The sequence below is a fragment of the Callithrix jacchus genome, chromosome 2 (genome assembly GCF_049354715.1).
Source record: "Callithrix jacchus isolate 240 chromosome 2, calJac240_pri, whole genome shotgun sequence".
Lineage (NCBI taxonomy): Eukaryota > Metazoa > Chordata > Mammalia > Primates > Cebidae > Callithrix > Callithrix jacchus.
In genome coordinates, this window is record NC_133503.1 from 101,176,750 (window position 1) to 101,196,353 (window position 19,604).

General features: G+C 32.9%; 1 protein-coding gene across 13 annotated transcripts in view; it reads right to left on the minus strand.

The window, feature by feature from the left end:
* The window catches only part of FER (FER tyrosine kinase), a 530,899-nt gene that overhangs the window by 362,959 nt on the left and 148,336 nt on the right, over positions 1–19,604 (minus strand). For all 13 annotated transcript variants that reach the window (XR_013532179.1, XR_013532180.1, XR_001910187.4 and 10 more), the window contains 3 exons: positions 19,151–19,288; positions 18,484–18,603; positions 4,966–5,088 (listed from right to left, as the gene is read on the minus strand). Coding sequence is in view for 10 of the 13 variants with exons in the window: in XM_078365065.1 (XP_078221191.1) it covers positions 4,966–5,088; positions 18,484–18,603; positions 19,151–19,288 (381 nt within the window). In the remaining 3 variants the exon portion in view is untranslated. The remainder of the gene's footprint in view (positions 1–4,965; positions 5,089–18,483; positions 18,604–19,150; positions 19,289–19,604) is intronic.

Sequence of the window (19,604 nt, forward strand, 5' to 3'; positions counted from 1 at the left end):
TATCTCTGAATACTCTTTCCATGTACTCTTGACATGCAGGGTATCTTCAGCCCATCTCCTAGGAGACCTCTGACCATCTTTCTTAAGTAGCTGTTCCTCTGTTATTCTTCTATCTGAACCCTGATATAAGGGTATAATTGATACTAATTATCATAATTGGTAATTATGTATTGGTCTCCTCCATGAAAGTATAAGCTTCATGAGCCATGTGACCATATGGCTCTCTGCATTCACATACCTCTCTGCACTCACAGCAACTGGTAGATGCACAATCAATATTGTTGAATGAACTCCTTATTTACATAGCATTTTTTTTTTAAATCACGTATTTCAAATACTCTGAGCCAAAGGAAAAAAAGAAAGGTTCCTGGATTTCAAAACTAGAACTACTCTTGATTATTTAAGTCTTACCTTTACCAGAAGCTAAATGTGACATTTTGCAAGTCTCTTAAAATTTCCAGACTTCAGATGTCACATTATTTGAAAGGCAGTGAAGCTAAATCAAACAATCTCTTAAGATTCTGCATAGCTCTAAGAGTTACAATTTTATAATATATAAGGTATTTTTAAATACTAAGTGATAGTGGTATACAACAGGTTAAGACAATACAAAATTAAATAATCATTTACTTTTTGTAAATCAAACCAAGCATTGAAACCAACAGTAACATAACTAGGTTTTTATGCTGCCAAGTCATAAATGACATACGCTTGGTTTTTTTTCCTATAACTTTTTTTTAAATACGGAAGTCAAGGACTACAAATCAGGAAACGATTGGTATTATATCCATTTGAATAAACAGACTTTAGAAGTAATGAGTGAAGGTATATAATAGACTAATGGTTTGTGTTGTATTAAAGTATATTTAGTGTATATTATACAATACAAAATTCGAGTGTATTAAATACACTGAATACACCAAAGTACACTAAATGTATTTAATTTAGCATATTCCATGTATTTAATACTTTAACATTTTCTGTAAAAATTTCAAGTGGTTGGTTTTATTCCTTTCATTCTATATTTTTTAAATAAAATTCTGCAATAGCTGCATTTCAACTAAGACCTGTATTACTCATATAAGTTTGAACTCTGTTCTTGTTAATGTGCGAATTTAAAATCACATAAAAGCCATTCTTGAAGTGTATTTTTCATTTCATATTTTTCAATTATAAGAACCAAAGCTATCAAACGATTTATTATGTAATTTATTTTTTCACTGTCTTTATATGTTTTAGAGACATCTAATTCAAATAATAAAAATTTGATTTTATTCTCATATTTTGATATGACAAATACTGGTATTTCTATTAAGTAAACATTCAATATAATTCCATTAATTTTTAAATTATTTAAGAATCCAAATATCTAACATGGACTATTTTTGGTATGTGGGAAGAAATGCTGTTTTACTTTTCTTACTTTCAAATAACACAGTATATGAAACTAACAAAGTGTTGAGAAGTAAAGATAATGTAAGTTTATTATTAAAACTAGATAAAAATTGCTTTTAATTATATATGCATATTTAAACATATACATGCAGATATATATACACACACACGTACACAATAAAAGGAAATGCTTAAGAAATATTAAATTAAAATGCAAACATTTGCCCTAGAATCCCTTTCACCTATTCAGAAAAATATGTTAACATATAATTCAAAGGCAAACTTCAACCCTACCAATGTCCGCATTAATAAAATTTACCAGTAACTCTTTACTTATATAAATATACTTAACATTTTTAAGATTATGCCTTGATTCTAACAATAAAAACTCAGTGGTAAATAAGGTTAATAAGATTTGGATTAAACAGTTCTCATCCCCTGAAAAGCTTGGCATACTTACCCCTGCTAACTTATTCTCTAAAGAATGCTGTTAAAATCGTAAGATCAAGCAAACAATATAATCGAAAAAGACAGATGCTAAGGAATCAGCAACTCATATGTTTTCTACCATTTACTAAGTATGTGATTGTAAGTAAGTTATCTAAACTCTGAAAGACCTGAAACGTCAAACACAGGCTACTATACAAAGGCACAGAAAGATAATATTCTATGAGTTACATATATATATGTGTAAACTCATATGTATATAACATATATATAAATACATATATAACATATATATGTTAACTCATTGAATGTATATATGCTGGATATAAAATATCCAGCATAATATGTGGCACAAAGTAAAAACTCAAGAAATATTATTTTCCATGTATCCACTACCCTTCAAGGCTCCTCTCTTACATCCATTCTCATGTCCTGATAAACATAAACAGGTAGAGGAACATAGATTACACACCCATTATGTAGATAAACACAGAGACAAAGATTTGAATCAAGACAACATGCCAAAAATTCAAAGAATCTCACAACTTCCATATTAGGGAGTCCTTAAAGATCATCTCCAACAACTTATAGTCAGACATTCTGGTGAGAGGGTTAGCATTTTTATTTTCTTTCTTTATATCCACTACATTTTAAAACAGGAGTCATTTATAATGTGTGCTTTTGCAAAATTATAAAAAGTAGAGCCTCTTGGTCACCTACAAACATGAAGAGATTCATACACAAAACAGAAAAGCAAAAGATAATTCTTTTGTTTAATTTTACATGTGTAATGGGTGATGTTTTATTTTATCATTCAAATAAAATCTTCTGTTAATGAAACACTAAAAATTTGCAGATTTAGTAAAGGAATGATTAGAGTAACTCAAGTTCTCCTGTTCTCTCACCTTTAAAAGGCTCATCGATTCCCATTTGATTTTGCAATGGACTGAATGTTTCTTGCTGCCAAAATTCAGATATTGAAAACCCCTAATACAATGGTATTAGGAGGTTGGAAGGTAATTAAGTCATGAAGGTAGAGCCCTTATCAATGGGATCAGTGCCTTTATAAAAGAGATCCCAGTGAGCTCTTACCCTCTTCTGCCATGTGAGGTTACAATGAGAAGATAGCAGTATGCACTTTGGAAGACCATCCTCACAAGAACCCAATCATGCTGGCACCCTGATTTCAGATTTACAGCCTCCAGAACTGTGAGAAATAAATTCTGCTCTTTGTTAAGTCACCTAGTCTATGGTACATTGTTATAGCAGACCAAACTGACCAAGACAAAAATTTAACACCAATTGTAATAACAACTATAGTATAAATGAGAAAAGTAGCACTCTTAAAATTTGATGTGGTATAATAGAATAGATGATATCGCCATTCACTGAAATAAAGAATACTAAGAGTGAACTAGGTTAGGTTGTATTTGGTTGGGTTGTACGGAGATTTTTTAATTCAGCCTTAGACATGGGGAATTTAGGATACTTCTAAGACATTCAAAGAGGCATGGCAAGTAGGCAATTGGTTACATGGCCACAGAGTTCAGAAAATAAATCTGAGAGAGAGTAATAAATAGATCATCTTCAGGAAATCACTTAGGGAAAGAGTTCAGGGAGAAGAGTGAGACAGCCTAGGGCCATGCCTTCCATGAATCTAAAATGGATTGACTGAGTGGAAGAGAATGAGTTTGCAAAGGAGTGAGTTCAAAGGCCAAGGGGGGAAAAAACCACACACACACATGAAGTCAGTAAATTCAGATACTATTAAGAGGTCAAGTAAGATATTTTCTAAATTTAGCTAGTGATGCAGACATCATTATGATCTTAGAGATATCCATTTCTATAGCGATAGGGCAAAAAGCCAGACTTTAAAAACTAAGTGGGAATTGAGGAAATGAGTGAGCATAATCACTCTTGGAACAAGTCTGAACAGAAAGAAAGATAATACTTGGAAAAAAATACGGAGATTTTAAAAGAATTATCTGGGGCGGGTAGGGAGGTGGAGATTGTTTTTATGAGTCAAGACTAAAGTATATGTAAAAAGTGAACACAAGGACCCAGTTGAGAAGGAATGGTGAACGTAATATATAAATTATATAAAATCTGAGAAAGTACAGATGATAAAATTAAAAATAAACACCATAAGAAATAGACTTAGGACAAAGAACAGTTCCTCTATTGAAGTAAGGAAGGAGAACAAGTACAAATTTGGGTGGGTCTGGAACTCTAATCTCAGAAAAGAAGAAAAATATCACCCAATGTTTCTAATTTTTTTTCTGGGATGTGGATGTCCATCTGCTGACTATGATGAGGGAGATATGTAATCAGAGATATGAAATAAGTGGATAATATATGAAAAGTTGTGCAGAAAGTAAGCGCAGGTATAAACCAGAGAAAACCTATGTATCACAAATTCCTTGAGACTCTTTATAAAGAATACGTGGGAGTATAATAGCAAGAAATCTATAAAGTCTAGTCAGGATTAGAAAAACCACACCAGCAACCACTGTTGTAGATGCAATTAATAAAGGCAGATTAGAAACCTGAATTTTAGATTAAAATTTAAATTTTTAAGCAGTAGAAAGCATAATGAACTCAGTAAAAGAAGAGTATACCAACACAAGTCTGTGGACCTAGGAAGATATTTACAAATCCAGAAATAAGCAAGACAAAAGAGCACAGCTAATCCCTGAGTGGTTTTTATCTGTTTTCTAATCAGTCTGTTTGCTCCCTTCTAACACTGTAGAGCCAATTTATAGGTAATATTGGTCTGCCACTTTCTTAACAGGGAAATTCACAATGGGTCTGGTGAAAATGGATGTGGAGAAGTAAAGACAGCTTTTAACAATGAAAGATAGTTCAAACTGTTAAAACGTTGAGACATACGACCAGGATGCTATATTTACAAAAACACATAATTATTTTTCCCAAGGACTCTACATTTTTTAAAACCACAGAATTATTTTTCTAGAATCCTAGAAATTAATTATACAAAGCTTTATATTTAAAATGAAAGTTTCTGTTTCTAGAAATGTTAAGCCCACACTGCCATGTGGCTAAAATATTTTTGTAAAATTACAATTAAACATTCTTCCTTCAAATTGTGTCTCTTTTACTTACTCAGACTTCTTCTCACAAGTCTCAGAAGATTCTTCAATTCTTTTCTCTAACTCCAAAACAGCCTCCTCCTTGTTTAAAAGCATCTGCTGTGTCTGCATAAGTTCTTCTGCTATTGTTTTCAACCTAGAATAAACAGTATCCTCAATATCAATCAACACATTAATTACATTAACTTCATACATATCAAAAAAGTATTAATACATCTTATGTTGCAATGTCTAAAACTGTAGCCACATAAAATTTGATTTAAACTAAAGTAAAATTTCAGTTCCTTGGTTGCATTAGCCACATTTCAAGTGCTAAACAGAAATGCAGCTATTGGCTACCTTATTGGTGGTAGAAAAAGAATATTTCAATAATCACAGTAAGTACTCAAGCAATACTGGTCTACAGTCTTCTTTCACCAAAAAGAAAACGAGAAGTAGGTAAAGAAAAGAGAACTTTGGTAGACACTGAGTAAATGGTAAGCAGTATTATTTGCAGATGTTATCTCATTTACTCTTCACAACAATCTTATAAGATACATACTATTTAAAGAAATGAAAGTGAGACTCAGTTATTTGAAATTTTAAATTCATAGTAAGCTCTTTCTATTTTCACATATTGTAATAATGCTTTAGCAGTATTTTCTATATAGATTTGAAGACAATTTATTACATAAATTAATACATACCAGATAATTTGTTTAAATAAAAATAAACCAGATAATTTATGTTTGGATAAAATGCATTGAGTCTGTAATGGAAATATTTCTACCACAAAAACATACATGGCTATCATATCACTTTAAAATTGTTATCTTCAGCCTTTCAAAGCAAGACATAAAACCCAAAAGATAAAAAGAAAATATTAAATAATCTAACTCTATAAAAATGTAAATTTATTTGAACTTAGAGATCATAAAGTCAAAAATAAAATTCATACCAAAAAAATATATGCAGTGCAAATTGCCAGGAAAATCCCCTTTCATGCAGAAAAACTCTTAGAAAAAAGACAAACTAACAGGAAAATGAACAACAAAACAAAGGAAGTTCACCAAGACAAAATTAAATAATAAGCATATGACATTATTACAACTTGACTGGATATATAATAAGTTATTTTTCACCTACTAAAATTGACAGGCATGAAAAATACTTGTAATATCCAGTATTAGCAATATTATTTTTTTAAAATGGAAACAATTATACACCACTGATGTGAAAAAATGAACACAAATTTTTTAGGGATCATCTTGGAACTGTCTCTCAAATTTCAAATCAGAAAATTTTTTGACCATCTAAAAATGTGTCTTTCAAAACACTTGTACAATATGAACCAAGTCTGTTCATACAAAAATATTTGCTGCAATATTTATTATAAAACAAAAAAATACAAAAGATTTAAATACCCTAGTATAGCATACAGCCACTAAGAAAGAATTAGGCACACATATATAAGGTTTTTCTAAGACATACTTTTAAATTAAAAGGCAAGATATAGCAAAATGCATATAGCACTGTTCTAATTATATTAAAGCACAGATACATGCATATGTTCTATGAACTGAATGAGGACCCCAGAATTCATCTGCTGGGGCCCTAATCCCCAATATAATGGTATTTGGAGACTGAACCTCTGTTAGGTAAATAGGATTTGATGAAGTCATGAGGGTGGGGTCCTCAGCATGGGATTAGGGCCCTTATAAGAAGAAACAGCACCGAACTCACTATCTCTTCTCTCTCTTATTCCTCATGTACACAAAGAAGACGTCATCTGAGCATACAGCAAGAACTACCTATCTACAAGTCAGAAAAACAGCCCTCGCCAGTAACCAACTCAGGTGGCATCTTGATCCTGGACTTCCCAGCATCCATATCTATGAGAAATAAATTTCTGTTATTTCAGCCATCCAGCCTATGGTAATTTGTATGACAGTCTGATATGGTTTGGCTGTGTCCCCACCCGAATTTCATCTTGAATTGTAACTCCCACAATTCCCATGTGTTGTGAGAGGGACCCAGTGGGAGGTAATTGAATCATGGGGCAGGTCTTTTTCCTGCTCTTCTCACAACAGTGAGTAAGTCTTAAGAGATCTGATGGTTTTAAAATGAAAGTTCTCCTGTACAACTCTCTCTCTTTGCCTGCTGCCATCCATGTAAACATGACTTGCTCCTCCTTGCCTTCCACCATGATTGTGAGGCCTCCCCAGCTATGTGGAACTGTAAGTCCATTAAATTTCTTTTTCTTCCAGGTTCAGAAGTCTTTATTAGCAGCATGAAAATGGATTAATCTACAATCCAAGCAGAATAACATGTATATGTTCATGTGGTATGTATTTATACATGAGTGCACAGGATAAGAAACAGATGACTACAAACCAAAGCTTTATCAATACTCTGAGAGGTGTGGAATTGGAGCAGGGGGTGATTTAAGGCCAAAGAAGTTTTCATAGTTTACTCTCTATAGATCAATATTGTTTGAATCTCTTATAACAAGAATAGATTTTTTTGAATCATTAAATAATAGGAAATAGAGATAAGAGAGGCAGAAAAACTATCACACATAATCAGAAAACTCTAAATACAGCAATCAAGATTAGTTCATTTTTCACAATGGTTGAACTAATTTATACTCCCACCAACAATCTAAAGTGTTCCTATTTCTCCACATCCTCTCCAGCATCTGTTTTTGTCTCCAGATTTTTTAATGATCACCATTCTAACTGGCTTGAGATGGTATCTCAATGGGGTTTTGATTTTCATTTCTCTAATGACCAGTGGTGATGAGCATTTTTTTCATATTTTTGTTGGCCTCATATGTGTCTTCTTTTGAAAAGTGTCTGTTCATATCATTCGCCCACTTTTTATTGGGTTTGTTTTTTTCCTTGTAAATCAACTTTAGTTCTTTGTAGATTCTGGATATTATCCCTTTGTCAGATGGGTAGACTGTGAAAATTTTTTCCCATTCTGTTTAGACTGAAACAACATAATAAATTTCAGTAAGCCTCTGAGGGCATTCAATATTAAAGCAAAATAAAAGCAATAATACTTATAATAATGATCGAGAGTCATCAGGGAAAGGTCGGATTTAATATTTTTCTTTAATCATATGTATATATATTCATAAAATATTTGTATCAAACCTAGTAAAATTATGTTTTTGAATGCCATGGAGATAGAGGTTTCAGTTATTGACAGAATTCACTTACATGGAATAGTTCATACTCTGACTATCAGATAAAGAAAACATTACTGTATTAAGATTCAAGATCATTCTCAATAAAGCTACATTTCAACCACTGGCTTCAACTTCCTTATTAATTAATTAAAAATAAGAAAGTAAATAACACATAATGGTTTCCTGTTTATTAAACTCTGCCTTACATATAATCTCATTTAATCCAAATGAAAGTTTAGAACACAGAGCTCTGCCTCAGAATGTGTCCCAACCACTTTTGAAACCCAAGTCTGGTGGGAACAGAAAAAACAACCAGCTTCTTATCACTGCCTTGAGCATGCTACATCAAAGCTGAATTTAATAAAAAGTCTTTCTTCTCCTTATCACTTTCTTCTGTTTTATCCTTTTAAAATGTGTTTTATCCTACAAATTTTATCCTTTTATCCTTTAAAAATGTTTTTTATCCTTCTAAAATGTGTTTTATCCTACACATTTCCCTCATTCTCTTCTTCTCTTCCTGGTTAGTTTTCCATTCATCTCTCTTCTCACACTTCAGTCATTCACTTAAGTGTTTATTTAGCACATTCCTTCTGTCAGACACTCTGTTAGACAGTAGGGATATAATAATAAGCAAGTTTGCCCTCAGGGAGCTTACATTTTACTAGACAGATATCAAAGAAGAAAAGACAAATGATTTAGAAAAATAAAAGTATACGGGGAAACCGAGAGCAGTGGCTCAAACTTGCAACCCCAATGCTTTGGGAGGTTGAGTCGGGTGGATCACTTGAGGTCAGGGGCTCAAGACCAGCTTGGCCAACATGGTGAAACTTCATCCCTACTAAAAATACAAACATTAGTCAAGCATGGTGGCAGGCAACTGTAATCCCAGCTACTGAAGAGGCTGAGGCAGGAGAATCGCTTTAACCCGAGAAGTGCAAGTTGCGGTGAGCTGCGATTGTTCCACGGCACTCTAGCCTGGGCAACAGAGCAAGACTTTGTCTCATATATACACATTTGTCTCAAAAAGAGAGAGAGAGAGAGAAAAAAAAAATTATATATATGGGGAAAGTATTTCCCCTTTCTTACCATTATCCCCTTTAAAAAACCAAAATGAAAAACCTGTACTGTGTGAATTAAGTAAAGAGAAAAACATCAGAGTAATTATAGTTCATGTACAGATAACATAATACATGTAAGAATAGTTCAAAAATTTCAGAGTACAATGTTTACTATCATGTTATTACATGTTTCCTATACAAAAGTAATAGTAACAGTTTAAATGAGAACACATAGATACAGGGAGGAAAACAACACACTGGGGTCTTGAGGGGGAGGGCAATGGGGTGAGGAAGAGCATCAGGATACATAAGTAATGCATGGAAGACTTAACATCTGGGTGATGGGTCGATAAGTGCAGCAAACCACCATGGCACACATTTACTTATATAACAAACTTGCACGTACTGCACATGTATCCGGAGCTAAACTAAAATAAAATATAGTAGCAGTTCAAATAGGTTATTATTTACATTTTTTAATTAATTATTGTAATATTATAATACAAAGAAGTTAAAAGTCATAGCATGGTACTGGTACCAAAACAGAGATATAGATCAATGGAACAGAACAGAGACAACGCCACACATCTAGAACCATCTGATCTTTGACAAACCTGACAAAAACAAGCAATGGGAAAAGGATTCCCTATTTAATAAATGGTGTTGGGAAAACTGGTTAGCCATATGCAGAAAGCTGAAACTGGATCCCTTCCTTACACCTTATACATAAATTAACTCAAGATGGATTAAAGATTTAAATGTAAGACCCAAAAACATAAAAACCCTAAAAGAAAACTGAGGCAAAACCATTCAGGACATAGGCATAGGCAAGGACTTCGTGACTGAAACACCAAAAGCAACGGCAACAAAAGCCAAAATTGAAAAATGGGATCTAATTAAACTTAAGAGCCTCTGTACAGCAAAAGAGACAATCATTAGAGTGAACCAACAACCAACAGAATGGGAAAAAAATTTTGCAATCTACCCATCTGACAAAGGGATAACAGAATCTACAAAGAACTTAAACAAATTTACAAAAAAAAAAAAATCAAAAAGTAGGCAAAGGTTATGAACAGACACTTCTCAAAAAGAAACATTTATGCAGCCAACAAACACATGAAAAAAGCTCTCATCATCACTGGTCATTAGAGAAATGCAAATCAAAACCACATTGATATACCACCTCATGCCAGCTAGAATGGCCATCATTAAAAAATCAAGAGACAACAGAGGCTGGAGAGGATGTGGAGAAATAGGAACACTTTTACACTATTGGTGGGAGTGTAAATTACTTCAACCATTGTGGAAGACAGTGTGGCAATTCCTCAAGGATCTAGAAATGGAAATTCCATTTGACCCAGCAATCCCACTACTGGGTATATAACCAAAGAATTATAAATCATTCCATTATAAAGACACATGCACACATATGTTTACTGCAGCACTGTTCACAATAGCAAAGATTTGGAACCAACACAGATGCCCATCAATAATAGACAAGATAAAGAAGATGCAGCACATATATACAATGGAATACTATGTGGCCATAAAAAAGGATGAGTTAATGTCCTTTTCTGGGACATGAATGAAGCTGGAAACCATCATTCTCAGCAAACTAACACAAGAACAGAAAACCAAACACAGCATCTTCTCACTTGTAAGTGAGAGTTCAACAATGAAAACACATGGACACAGGGAGGGTAATATCAAACATCAAGGCCTGTTGGGGGTTGGGGGGCTAGGGGAGAGATAGCATTAGGAGAAATACCTAATGTAGATGACGGGGTGATAGATGCAGCCAACCACATGGCACATGTATACCTATGTAACAAACCAGCACATTCTGCACATGTACCAAGAACTAAAGTATAATAAAAAAGCAAAGTCATTAAAATGACCCTGCCTGGAAAAAGTTCATAAAATGACATAATACTTAACATTTATTGAGTACCAAGCATAGCTTTAAGCACTTTATAAATAAGCACTTAAATTTATGTAATTCTTTTTTTTTTTTTTTTTTGGAGACGGAGTTTTGCTCTTGTTACCCAGGCTGGAGTGCAATGACGCGATCTCGGCTCACCGCAACTTCTGCCTCCTGGGTTCAGGCAATTCTCCTGCCTCAGCCTCCTGAGTAGCTGGGATTACAGGCATGCGCCACCATGCCCAGCTAATTTTTTGTATTTTTAGTAGAGACGGGGTTTCACCATGTTGACTAGGATGGTCTCGATCTCTTGACCTCATGATCCACCCGCCTTGGCCTCCCAAAGTGCTGGGATTACAGGCTTGAGCCACCGCGCCCGGCCAAATTTATGTAATTCTTACAACACCCTTATTGTCTCCACTTACATAGGAAAAACTGAGGCAGAGAGGTTAAGCCTCTTGTCCAAGGTCACAGATCTGGTAAGTGGGAAAAGCTAATAATAGAGCCCAGGCAGCTTAAAACCTGAATCCACACTCTTAACACCTAATATCCTGCCTTAATAATTACACATCCTAGAATTCATCCTATATATATGCTTCAACAAGTATACAAAGATATAAATACAAGAATGGTTATTGTATAATCACAATAAACCAAAGTAAATGTGTCATGATGCTAATGATGCTTAATTCTCAGGTGCCTCACTTGCATCATCCCTTCCAAGCCTCTATACTTAATTTTGCATTTGTAAGTTTGTATAGGTTTTCTTAAAGATGTTCCCCTCACTCCAATTTCATAAGCTTAGAGTCCAACAAAACCTAGCTCTAACTCTGGCAATGGAAAAAACTAGAAATAACCTAAATGCCTGTCAATAAATAACAAAATTAAAGAAATAATGTTATATACAAGTAGTAAAACACTGTATACATTAAGAAGATTTAATACATGTTTAAAAAAAGAGGATGATGTAAAGGAATATGCATAAAATAACTTGCTAATACAGAATAAAACAACTGATACACATATATATGCTTGTATATACATGCTGGAAAAATACACACACTTTTTTCATGAGTTAAGTCTGGAAGACAGTAATGGTGGTCAACAAAAAGAAGAAAGGAAAATTTGGATTTTTATTGTATACTCTTTTGTAAGATTTTACAGATTTTATCATCTGTATGCATTAGTTAGGTAATTTTTAAAGATTTAAATGTATTAAAAGATACAGAGGCATGTTGGCTCACGCTGTAATCCCAGCACTCTGGGAGGCTGCAGTGGGTGTATCACTTAATGTCAGAAGTTCGAGACTAGCCTGGCCAACATGGTGAAACCCCAGCTCTAATAAAAATACAAAAAATTAGCCAAGCATGGTGATGCGCACCTACATTCCCAACTACTCATAAACCTGGGGATAGGAAAGTCACTTGAAACTGGGAGGTCGAGGTTGCAGTGAGCCAAGATTGTGTTACTGCACGCCAGCCTGGGCAACAGAGTAACATTCCATCTCAAAGAGGAAAAAAAAAAAAAAAAAAAGACACAAAGGCCTAAAACCTTCATTGTGGATAATAAAAAGTTTCCAATACTTATCCAACACTTTTTATATCATAATCATGTGATGTCATGATCTAAATCTTAAAACACTCTTAAAGGGACCAAACTTTAAATTTCCAAAAAAATTATGACTTGACAAACAAATCATCTTAACTTTTACTTCTTACATTAAATTTGCAGTGTTGTAATTTTAAGTGTGATATTTAAGTTAATTTAAAAAACAGATGGAATTTACAGTTGCCTGAAGCAACTTTTCTGACAACTCTTTTTCTCTATTGCTGCAATATATATTGAAAACAAACTGTTTCTTGCCATCTCTTTCTTAAAATATAATTGCAAGAGCACAGAATTTTATGTATGACATTCTACACTGTGACACAAATCTTTATGAGCTTTGCTCAAGAGTAAACAGAAGATGGCTTCTACAAGCAAAAGTTATGAGTTTCTGTTAAATATAGTCACCTCCTAATACCCACTTAATCCACCTCCAATCCAACAAATCCATCTGCTTTCTTCCACACAACTTTCTTTCCTTTACTCAAATGGCCCTTCCAACATGTTGCCTAACTTCAATAATTTATATTTTTCCAAATATTTCCAACTCACTCCAAAAGTATTCCCCTAACACACCCTGAGAAAATTCTAATACTCTATATGTTCAACCAGAGACCAAACGAGCTAATTCTATAAATAAGAACAGATTTGATAAAACCAAGGTTCTATGTAAGAGGTGAAGTATCTGACACCCCATAAAATACAAGGTGGATTCAGATAGTTGGATGAGTTAAACTGGTATCATCCTCTACAACAGGAGTCGGTAACCATTTTCTCATAAGAGCGCAGGGAGTAAATATTTTAGACTTTACCACCAAGAGGCAAAAGCAAGCAAAGTATATAGGTATTTATATTACAAAAGAGAAAAACATATTCACAAATATTTTGCTGGCAAATTCAAAATATAGTAATAACTGGGTATATGTTATTATAATGCCAGTCTCCTAATGAGAAGAATGAAAATCTTTTGATGGCCGTAATACTTCCCATCCCTGCAGTTCAAAGTTAGTGTTTATAATCAAAATCAACTGTAAATGTTCACCTGCTAATGCAGATATTTAATAAGATTTTATGTCTTTCATATTTGTAAATGTCATTTTCACAGAGACTGGTACCGACAAATACCAACATCAATCCACGAGCATAAAATTTTAATTAAGAATATTCAGTGCTTAGCAGGCATGGTGCAACTGCATAATAAACACAATGTTTTTTGACCTAATTCAATAACAATATAATCCACACTCTGCTGTGCCTTAAAAGTGCCACATTTGAAATCCATTTTTTCTTCTTCTTTTGACACTATAGGCATCAACTGATAATAAAAATCATATGCCACAGTAGTACCCTGATACATGTGATACTCGGAATGCTGTTGAGTTATAACTGTGCCACTGTGATTTGTATATTGCCAAGCAGCAGTGTGAAGTGATGAGTGTAACACATATGGTCTTTGGCACAACTTCTTGGCTCTGTCACTGTAGCAGGAAATCACTTACAGACAGCAGGTAAATGAATGAGCATGGCTGTGTCCCAATAAAACTTTATTTATGTACTCTGATATTTAAATATCATGTAATTTTTGTGTGTCACAAAATATAATTCTTTCTTTGATTTTTTTCCAACCATTTAAAATACAAACAGCATTCTTAGCTTGTGGGCTGCACAAAAAATAGACAGCTAGCTGGATTTGCCTCCTGGGCTATAGTTTGCTGACTCATGCCCTACAAGATCCAAGAGAATCACTTTTCCACATAAAGAATTACCATTCTTCAGCTGAGAGATCCTATCTATATTCTATTATAAAAGCTAAGCATGTTCTGATTTTAAAGTTTAAGAAACGCACTGGAAAACATAAGGCCTGAGACTAGATTATAGTTTAGAATACAAGACTATACATTTTACACAATCATGGTATTCAAATATATCTCCTACTGATAGGTAGTAATAACTTATAATAAAGAGACCACATTTGAAACCAGAAAACAGATTCAACAGAATAACTAAATAGGATCTTAATTCTTTACCATTTTATAAACATTAATCAAAATTCCTTCATTTGCAGACAAGTTTATGCTTATACTATTTTGGAATAAGGCCTGCTATCTCTAATTTGTTATACTTACTGATGTGTTGATTCAAAACTCCATTTAAGTTTGCAATAGGTCACAATTAGATGACTCATCTATCCATAATGACAAAAAGCACACAATGACACTTAAATATATTCTTCTAATGTTCAAAATTGTGTAGACTTTACTTTTTCAAGTAATTTGATGAACTAAAATTACTGAATCCCAAATCGGTCAATGACAAAAAGCACACAGCAGATAAATATATTCTTCTAATGTTCAAAATTGTGTAGACTTTAGTTTTTCAAGTAATTTGATAAACTAAAATTACTGAGTCCCAAATTAGTCAATTAAATAGTAACTAGATGAGAAGAAATATTTGCACATATACTTTTAATCAATAGATGATTAAAAATAAATTAAGCACAAAAGCCCTTTCAGCATTTGGCAAATTAGATGCAAAAAAAGAGACATATGGGAGATAGGCAATAGGGTTGGTAGGGAAGGAGAGAGATTGTATTATAGATAACAGATAAAAAGAAAGCAACTTCAGATTTAGGCCTGAAAATAGTGTAGCCTAAAAGTATGTGTGATGCGAAGTACACAGCCTTGAGTGTCCAATACTAGAAGTTATATGAAGCTAAGAAATACCCTTAGACCAGATGGTAAGATACCATCCAAAAACTTTCCTATAAATAGGAGATAATCCTACACATAACTCAGTTTAACTCTCTTATGTATTTAGACCTTGATAAATATGGTTGGTAGATAAATAATGAGATCACAATAAAATGCTTTGTGGTACATATTCAGATGGGTAAAGGTGGTAACTTTATCATGTACATGTCATATTGTTAGATTTCCATTACAGAAGGGTTAAGTAATCTGTCCAGTTTCACAAACATAATTTGCCAAATTATACTCCAAAAATGTTATAACAACTTACATATTTAGCAACACTTTATAAGAGGGGTTATCTATCTGTACTTTATACAACACTGGGTATTATCCAATTATTTTATCTTTGCTAATCTGGTAAGTGAAATAGCCTATTTCTTTTTAATTTATATTTAACTGTCAATGAAGAATATCTTTTCCAAGTACTATTGGTAATTTGCATTTCTTTTTCCAGGAACTAACTGTTCATTTGTTTCTTTCACTATGAAAATAATATTACAACACAATCTACAACTAAATTAACAATATTAATGCCTTCAGGAAAGAAAGTATGTTTAACTTTAAAGCACTAATATGTTTGAAAAAGAAAGATTTTCCTAAGTCTTAAATTACATTCAAAAAATACATACAGTTTCAATAGTATTACCTTATGTTTATTTGAAAGTGCCAACAGAGATACTGAATAACTCTCTGGGAATAAAATTCTTGAAGAAACCCTGATCTTAAACTCATAACCTGAATACAGACACCGTTCAGTGAAATGTAACTAAATTTTTATCTCAGTAAAATGTGAGCAGTTAAACTTTCTATCACATTATCAAAGATTTATTACCTTTAATTTATTGCATTTTTGTTTATTGCTTCATCACTATAATTAAGACACAATGATTTATGACCACAACAAATGTTTCTTAGACCATAGAAAGCTATAAAACAAAGTCTTCTTTAGTCAGAAATTCTCTGATTTTACATTAGCTTATAACAATCTCAACACTACTGATTTTTAATTTTACTACTTTATATTCCAATATCTATATACTCATTCTTTTTGGTGTTTATTAAAACACATTAATCAATTTCAGTGTAAACTCCTTGAAGGTATTAACTCTTACAACCTTAGATATACAGAAAATATACTAGATGAATAAATTAGTAAATTATTTGGGAGCAATATCATGATAACAAAAAAATCCAGGAGTAATCTATACCACATTCCTTCATCACCAGCACACGAATTGAGAAATGAAATGTCTCACTGCACAAGAACTGAGAAACTCTGCTATCCATTTTGTACCATACATTCAACTCTATTGTTTAGAGCAGAGTCTCTCAACCTCAACACTACTGATATTTTCACCAGATAATTCTTTGTTTGGGGAGGCTGTCCTACACATTGCAGGATGTTCAGCAGCATCTATAGCTAATGTCTCCAGATACCGTCAAATGTCCTCTGGAGTATAAAATCACCCCAGACAAGGACTACTGGTTTAGAGACAGCTGACATTGTAAATATCAATGGTCAGAAACCTAGTGAAAGTGAGACCCCTATGTAGGACATGAAAAACTTAGGAACAGCTTCAAAAATCCCAATAAGGCTGCTAGAAAAATACTCTCTAATGCAGGGTACTCCCATGCCTCCATTGCTCTTATCAGTAGTTAACAATCAGTATACCATAATTATTCAGCCTTCATCTTGTACATGTGATTTGTGGACAAACATTTGTTAGTTTCTCCAATTCTATCTAGCCAGCTTTAAAGAGTCCAAACACCTGATGGGCATGGTGGCTCACAGCTGTAATCCCAGCACTTCGGGAGGCTGGGATGAGTGGATCACTTGAAGTCAGGAATTTGAGATCAGCCTGGCCAACAGGGCAAAACCCTATCACTACAAAAAATAAAAAAATTAGCCAAGCATGGTGGCACATGCCTGTAATCCCAGCTACTTGGGAGGCTGAGGCCCAGGAATCACTTGAACTGGGAGGCAGAGGTTACAGTGGGTAGAGATAGCGCCACCGTATTCCAGCCTGGGCAACAGAGAAAGACCTCATCTCAAAAGCAAAATGAAATAAAATGAAACAAACAAAAAAAAGATTCCAAATCCCTTTCCAAGAGCCAGTCCAAGTTTCCTACCTTAGCTAATTACCTGTACCGCTACGATGTTACTGAACAATAGAAAGGAAATTGTTCAATTATATTAGGACATTTGGCTAAGTCATTTAAGGTAAAATTCTAACAGGTGATATAACATAACATGTGTAATACTGAAGAGCAATGAGTGCATAATCATTTATAGCTGTGGTTCTGTCATAAAGATAAACACATGCAATGTTTGTTAATAAATATATTTCCTTGTGTTTCTCCTAAACAAAATCAGGAGATAGGTTAAATATTTAGAAGTACATGTTATGTTTTCTAAATTGAAATGTTTTAGAATGTTTATGTTTTCGAAATTCAAAAATGTACTACTAATTGCCTTTAATGCTTGAAAAAAAAAAGCTAAAAACACATTGAGACTTCTCAAAATTCCTTAAATATTTTATGCAAAAAAAAAAACAAAGTGAAGAAAGAATTAATTTGATAGCCTGTAACAGAAGACATCCCTGCATCAAGAGAAAATAATTCAATTAAAAGTCAATTTTTTGTATTAAATGCTCCGACAACAACTCACTTACCTCTAACAGCAGATAACCTAATTTCCAAAATAGTTCTTCCAATAAATTCTGAAGATGAAATGAGATTTAAAAATATATATAAATTTTGAAAAGCATGAAGCATTATTGTAATGTCAAATATTAACAACAATTGGGCAAATGAATGTAACATCACACAAAACTTTCATCTTCAGAATTACCAAAAGTAGTAATGAAAATGAGTAAAATTAACATATTTCTCAAAACATATCACTCTAACTCCAAACGTTTACTTTTCATTACTTGTAAAAATAATTGAAATTTTAAATCTGATAGAGTACAACTATAAAGCAGTAATAATACTAGTATTTAAACTGTTCATATTTTATACTTACATTCCTTGCAAACTCTCTGCTGTTAAATTATTCCACATTATCTCATTTGCCTGAAGATTTTCATTTTCTTCCAATAAAGAAGTATCAAACTCTAGTTCTTGTTCTTTAGCAGCTGTTGTTCTATCAAAGCATGCCAAATAATTTTGATTATTATAAATACAGTATCATAATATATCTCAGTATACACTGAAGGCAGAATATTTGTCTTTATCCAAATTATGTTAAAAAAGTAAGCACAAATAGTATAAATCAAACTAAATACTGGGTTTTAAGGTTGTGTAACTTGAGACTTAAGTTTCCTTATTAGTAGAATTCAGGTATTAACCTGCTTTATTCCAGTCACAATTGTAATAAGCATATAATAAAATGCCATGGAAGAGTATCTTCTGCATCATAAAGTTTAATATACATATAAAGTCATCACATTATTATATAAGCATTAGGAAGAAAATATAATTTCATGGATTAAATACGGATTTATGTATTTAAGCATGGATTAAATACGGAGTAACAACTAACAAATTTTTACACATCAGAAACTATACATTAGATAGTCATTATCATTGCCAAAAACCTTTTTAAATTAAAAATAGACAAAATAATCTGAAATATTCTATGTCTTGATATGATCTTTAATATTTTTTAAAGAGGAATAAAAATGTCATACCTGTGAACATCTATGAAATTATTATATTCTGTACTAGGATCTATCTGTTCAACCGACATTTGAATTTCTTTATGGACGTTCACTATTTCCTCTGTGACAAGACTAGTTATCTGGCTGTATTCATCAAATATACCTTTCCTGAAAACAAAAATAAAATTTTACAGCATTTTAAAGTTTTATCAAGAGAAATACCATCTCAAAAAGGATTGAGAACAATAAGCATAAGAAATGTAATATCAAAATTTACAGATGGTTGCTTCCTGTACCACCTTATTTCATATCTGGAGAGTAAAGTGGAAAGATTATATAAATGTACAGATCAGCAATTTATATTTGATATAATAAAATAATTACAAATGATCTAGAATAAGGCATTACCTTTTCAAATACGTATTTGATAAGTCCAAAATGTAGGGCCAGAGTTGATAACTTTCTATGTCTAAAAATTCTCATA